This window comes from Zea mays, chromosome 8 (assembly GCF_902167145.1).
Source record: "Zea mays cultivar B73 chromosome 8, Zm-B73-REFERENCE-NAM-5.0, whole genome shotgun sequence".
NCBI lineage: Eukaryota > Viridiplantae > Streptophyta > Magnoliopsida > Poales > Poaceae > Zea > Zea mays.
In genome coordinates, this window is record NC_050103.1 from 140,903,707 (window position 1) to 140,910,083 (window position 6,377).

A 6,377-nucleotide genomic window follows, 5' to 3' on the forward strand; every position below is an offset into this window, starting at 1 on the left:
ATACAAAAAAATACTAGCTTAGTCGTAACCTCTATGGCATGCTTGCGTAATATTTGATGCTATTATATTAACATGTTACAACTGTACATGATATTCCGTCTTATCTTATGTATCCACAAGTTTAGGGTCGATTATTGAAGAATGTTGATGAACAAAGTTTAGATTTAGAGTTTTTGTTGCATATCCATTCGTTTTAATCTGTTTTGTGTAACTGTATATCCTGTAACCGTTTTCGTTTTCGGCTAAACTGTCCTCGCTCCCGTTTTCGATAAAAAAATATGGTAACGAAAACGTGAGAGATTTTCTATACCGTTTCTGTCTGTTTTCATTCTAACCGTGACGTACTGATACTGTCTTTGAAAATGGGCTTTGGGTCCTCTCGGAGCCCATTTGCTCCATCGTGAGCACCCAAAACGGCCCAACGCACACCCCTGTGCCCCCAATCCCTTCTTCCTCCTTCCCGGGACCCTGCCCCCTCCGCTCCTTCCACCTCTTCTCCCCACCTGCACACTGAGAACCACCGCCTCCAGGAGGCAGCCGTCGCCGCTACCCGGGCTCGCAGAGCCATCTCCTACAAGCCGTTTCTCGGTTCCTAAGGCTCTTCCTGATCTCTTGGACAAGAAAAAGGAGGTTTATTGACTTTAGTTGGGGGAGGAGCGAGAGGAGAGGCGATGGTGGTGGTGGTGGTGGTGGTGGTGGTGAGATAGGGGTTGCATACATACAGGGTGATGGGGAGCTGCGCGGGAGAGGAGTGGCCCGGCGGCGTGACGGGGCCGGACGCCGAGGTCGGAGCGCTCGTCTGGGTGCGCCGCCGTAACGGATCCTGGTGGCCTGGCCGGATCCTCGGCATGGGCGAGCTTCCCGAGAACATCGTCATCCCGCCGCGCTCTGCCGGCACACCTATCAAGCTCCTCGGCCGCCCAGACGGCAGCATGTCCGTACAAACCCTCGCTCTACCCCTGTTGCTCTCTGTAATCAATTTGTTATGCTCCTTGTTCATGCGTTGATTCTTCTGGCTTCTGATGATCTGTTGCCGCTACTTTTTCTCCTTGGTCTAATGGTCATTGCATAACTCTCTCATGTTGTGTTCACTCTCAAGTCAAGCAAGGAACCGTTTTTTGGGTGAAACTTTTGATTTAGGTACAATGAGAAATTGAGAAATTCAAAAAGGAGGGTACTATGTATGCTGGATTGATCTTAGGGCCTCGGAAGTGTATAGCTAACTCAATCTAATTATTATCACTGAAATATATATGTTTTTTTTGGATGTTTGCATCCATATCTAAATAGGGGTGCTTACCCTTACCTCTAGATGTTGTTCTTGTTACACATGGTGGCAGCATCAATTGAACGTATCTCTCAGCCCCCTGTTGCCTGAACCTAGAGAGTAATATAGGTATCATAAGTAACCCTTAGGTGATAAGGAGAAGCTTACGTTTCTATGCATGTTTTTTTTGTTGGGGGGGGGGGGGGGGGGGGGGGGGCGGCAAACAAATTCATGCATTTCTTAAAGCTAAGACATAGATTAAAATTGCATGCACAGAGACTTGTCTATTTTTTTGGTGTATGTTTGATCTAGGAACATACTCTCCAAGTCTTTCTGTAGTTTAGAAATTGTGCTAATACTAAGAAAATATTACCCTATATGAAGTTGGATTTGAAATTTTTATTCATTCTGGTGAGCTGATCATTTGAAGTTGTATGCATGTTTTAGGCTTCAGTATTCGCTTTTAACTTCCCAAACAAGTGCATAGATTAATGTTTATCACACTTCCGTTGCATTTTCAGATATTTTCTGTCTGTAGCACTGAACATCATCAGTCTATCTTACTTGCTGTGTTGGACTTTGCCACAGTGACTGGTATAATCTTGAGAAATCTAAACGTGTGAAGTCATTTCGTTGTGGAGAATATGATGAATGTATAGAAAAAGCCAAGGCTCTAGTTCGCCGGCAAAAGAAGACACATACTGAAGGGAGATATGTTCGCAGAGAGGATGCCATTATGCATGCCCTTGAAATCGAAAGGTCTCATTTTCCAAATAACTGTGATGATCTTGAAGAGGACGCGGACAATGATATATGTGCATCCCAGAATATATGTTCTGCAAAGTCTATAAATATAAATGGGCTCAGCAAAAAATCTCGTGGTGCAAGGAGTTTGTATGATATAGAAATAAATTCAGCTCAAGAGTTGTCTCAAACATTGACACTGTATAAACAGCCACAAAATTTATCCTCTTCAAGCACTAGGTATGCATCGTCAAAAAGGAAGAAGTGGAAGGGACATAAAGATCATGAGGATGATTCAGTTCATGGATTCCAGCGTATGAGAGATCTTAGGGAGATTGGAACAAAAAATGTTTTCAAGCAGAAGTCTGGTTCAGGAATTGTTTCAGATGTACCTCTTCTTGAAAGTGGATCAAGCTTTGGCTATGATTTGTCCAGTGCCGATGGGATAAAATTGGGTGAGCAGTCCCAGTCATCCATAAAAAAGAAACGGTCCAATATTGGGCAATCCTATGATAGTTTGAGTAAGAAAGATAAGCATCACCCTCTATCACTGTTATGTGAAGATTCAGAAGTGTCTGGAACTTATTATCATTGGGACCCTTCAGGCCAGTCTTGTAGTCAATACCCAGGAGGCCAGATACCCAATTTGGTTGAATCAAGTAGGAGGGCAAAAACTATTTTTCCAACTGATGTAAATAACTGTTCCTACAGCTCAGGCACTTCAAGTTTGGATACATTATTAGATACATCACACATCAATCATAAACGTTCTCTAAATGCTGTTACTCCCAAGAATGCTGACCCATGCACAGCTAGATTTCTCAATGATGACTGCCCTGATTGTGATGGATTTCTTGATGCTGTTACTTTGGAGGAGGATGTTCTAGAGGAAGGTAAAAGTCAGTGTCATTCTTATTTTCCTTTTTTGTTTTTCGAAAACTTTTTTTTTCCTTTTTTGTTGCACTGTATTTGTTTTTTGGGGGGTGAAACTTAAAGCAAACCTTATCTACTGTCTCCAATTAGATAGGTCAATTACATGAATGTACACAGGAATAGTATTTGTGATTGTAACTGTAACAATAGATAAGGTTTATTTAGGCCCTGTTTGGAAGCAACCCAGTTTTTAAGAAACCAGTTTTTTATCTTTTAGCTAAGAGAGGCCAGCTTCTTGGTTTTTAAGAAACCGAGAATCTAATTTCTATAAACTGAGTCATAAACTGGTATGTTTGGAACCACCTCAATTTCTATAAACCAGTTTCTTAAAAACAGGGTGCTTCCAAACAGGGCCTTAAGCGTTGAAGTCTTGTGTTCACCTGTGTTGAAGTTAGAGATGTCAATGGGGAATTCCCCAGCGGGGATTAACTCCCCAGACCCGTACCCATGAATATAGACCCGCCCCCATCCCCGAACCCGAACCCGACCTCGGGTATGAAAATCCTCCCATACCCATCCCCGACCGGGTACTAAATACCCATGGGTATCCATACCCGACCCGATTATTCATCAGTTCTCACCTTCCTTGCTCGTCCAGTGAGCGGTCCCGGACTCCAGGCGTCCGGGCAGCGGCGGCTGACGGGCTCTACTGCTGCGAGCCTGCGAGCAGTGGTCCTAGGAGAGCGGCGGCTGCGAGCAGTGGTCCTGGGACTACGGGTCCGGGCTCTGCGTCCGAGGCTCTGGGCGAGCGGCGGTCCGGGCGAGCGGCGGTGCAGCGGCGGTACGGGCCCATAGTTGGCTTGGTCGGCAGCCACTAGGCCACAAGCAGCCCACAAGTAAATGCTGGATAGTGGAATAAAAATCCTACATGCTAGATTATTTCGGTTCCGGGTATTTATCCCCATGGGTAATCGGGTTTGGGTTTAGCCCTCCCAAACCCGAACCCGCCATACCCGATGGGTAAAGGATTTATTCCAAATCTATACCCATGGGGATTTGTTTTAACCCATACCCTAACCCTAATGGAGGAATTCCCCACGGGTAATCGGGTTTCGGGGCCCCATTGATATCTCTAGTTGAAGTAGGCCATGTGGTGTTAGACAAATTACTCATTGGCAAAATTTCTTGTTTTCTTGTGCAGCAGAGTTCTTTTAGGTTTATAGCATACAAATATGATTGGTTATTCAATTTGGACTGCAGTTTCTTAGTCATTTTTCATCATATTTTGATGCAAGTTTTACCTATAAGTGCATGGGACATGATCTGATTTTATCACTCTGAACTAGCATATTGAACATTTTCCCTAATATTTCTGGCCATTTTCTCCAGGCCATTTGGATACTTATGGATCTTGTGCATCCATAAAGGATCAAATTTCAAAACTGGGTAATCAAAGTACTGGCTGTGGCATAGGTGGCACATCTTCAACTCGGCATAATCGAAATTCTAAGAAAAACATAACGGCTGTCAATTTTTTGATACCTAAAGGAAGCCACAAGAGGGATACAAATTCGCTGCTGCAACATGAAGGGATTATAAAATCGGAAGGTACTGTCTTTAGGCCTGCTGAACTTGAGGATAATGCACATGTGACTCCTGAGCATGACGAGTCCTCTGAAACTATAAGCAATCTTTCAAACTATGAGAAGAACACAACATCATTCCCCAATTATGTTCCACTTCAATTACTACCACCGCCTGGACAGCGGCCTGATCCTAAACCTCCAGGATGCCCTGTAACGAATCCAACCAGGAGAGCACGTGCAGATTATAGACTATATGATGTTGAGGTGACTGTCCAAAGAAGCTACAAGGGTCATCATGCGCCCCTTATTTCCCTCATGAGTAAATGGACAGGTAAACCAATTGTGGGGTACCCTGTCACCCTGGAGGTTTTGAAGGATAGCCGTCACACAACAAGTAGAGATGAGCACCGCCCGGTGATGGGCAGTCTGGACTCCTTACTAAAGAGCAGAGTTTCAGAGCCACGGCAAGCAAGATCTTCACATGCATCACGATCAAAATTTAAATCCAGTGGACGTAAAAAGGCCACAGAGCATGATTTGGACAGGTCTTGGTGGCCCCATACCAAGAAACCAGCATCTTCGCCGAGGAAAATGCGGAGGCTATCATCTTTCGCCGGCAGCCGGAGAGAGAGTGCAGACCAAAAGCCCGTAGTTGCAAAAACTGGCGGACCAGCAGTCGCGTGCGTCCCGCTTCGTCTCGTTTTCAGTAGGATCAATGAAGCACTAAGCTTTCCCTTGAGACAAGAAAAGACCACCTGAGGTTGTTGTGGCATTTTTGCTATGCAGAGATAGAATGTGGGCAGGCATATACATTTGCTAGGTTTTCTTTGTATATTAGTTTTGTATTATCTAAAAACTTATTGTGTGGTATATTTATATCCGGTACATAACTATGCAACCAAGATATAAGAATAGAGATGCGTTTTTTTTAAAATTTTTTTTAGGAAAGGTGAAAAGATTGTTTAAAAAAAAATATTGTTTAAAAAGTCCTCTCGCCCCTATTCTTTGGTTGTATGGTTGCACTTTGTACGGTACCAATCAATATGATTGCAACTGATATGGTGAGAGGAAACAAGGGGCATCTGTTGCTGTGGCTTCCTCTGAGGGAAAAAATGGCAGCAGCTCAGTTCACCATACATCTCATGAAATTCCCTCGTATTTGCTGGCAACTTTAGTTGATTCATTTGATAAAAAAACTTCAAGTTGTTTCAGGCAAGTTGTATGTACTAATCAGTCTTTGCAACGAATGCAGGGCTTCATGCAACTACTTGCAACTTTGAGCTCTACTGTGTAGATGCTTGTCTGCTAATTCTGTGACATCACCGGTGCAGATTTGTCACATCGCATCGAAGCACGTGGCACCCAGACTTTGGAATGGGAGAGGCATGTGGGCACTGGACAGGCATTATGCAATTTAGTCAGATAATGGTCTAGTACATGATAGGTTCGCTCGTGTGATTGGTTATGTAGTTACTCGTATGAAAAGCGCCAAATCCAGTAATTTTGTGCTATAGATGCATTATGTATGTACATAGTTTTGTTTAGAACTCCTATGTATATTTTTTTTTAAAAGATTTTTTCACGATTTTCATCGAGAAGGTTTCTACTGAATAGGAAAAATTCTAGGATCAGTCTTGCACTCGTGCAGGGCAGCACAGCATTGCGCAGAACAGTCCTTTTATTGGCGACAACATTCACCGGCATGGTGTTTCCTGTACATCTGACAACATTCACCGGCTTGGCGCCAGACACCACATTCGCTTTCGATTTTGTTCTCCACGCTATCCACAAGCATGTAACTCTAAAATGTTACCCTAATAAAATATTCTATTATGGTTAGTAAGATTCTCTATTCTATCTTACAATTTTCTACAGCCATATTCACCCTATATCTCTACCCTATACTA

General features: G+C 43.5%; 1 protein-coding gene across 4 annotated transcripts; it reads left to right on the forward strand.

The window, feature by feature from the left end:
• Positions 1-376: 376 nt before the first annotated feature.
• On the forward strand, positions 377-6,017 carry LOC103637334 (uncharacterized protein At1g51745). 4 transcript variants are annotated; one of them, XM_008659553.4, is made up of 3 exons: positions 377-934; positions 1,856-2,904; positions 4,274-6,017. In XM_008659553.4, exons 1-3 carry the CDS (start codon positions 729-731, stop codon positions 5,227-5,229), a joined length of 2,211 nt encoding a protein of 736 aa, XP_008657775.2. In that variant the 5' UTR covers positions 377-728; the 3' UTR covers positions 5,230-6,017. The 4 variants fall into 4 exon arrangements, 3 of the variants coding, with proteins under 3 accessions (XP_008657775.2, XP_020398128.1, XP_020398129.1); XM_020542539.3 differs by having other exon boundaries at positions 414-934; positions 1,856-2,910; XR_004852105.1 differs by having other exon boundaries at positions 415-934; positions 1,789-2,904; positions 4,274-5,404.
• Positions 6,018-6,377: the final 360 nt, after the last annotated feature.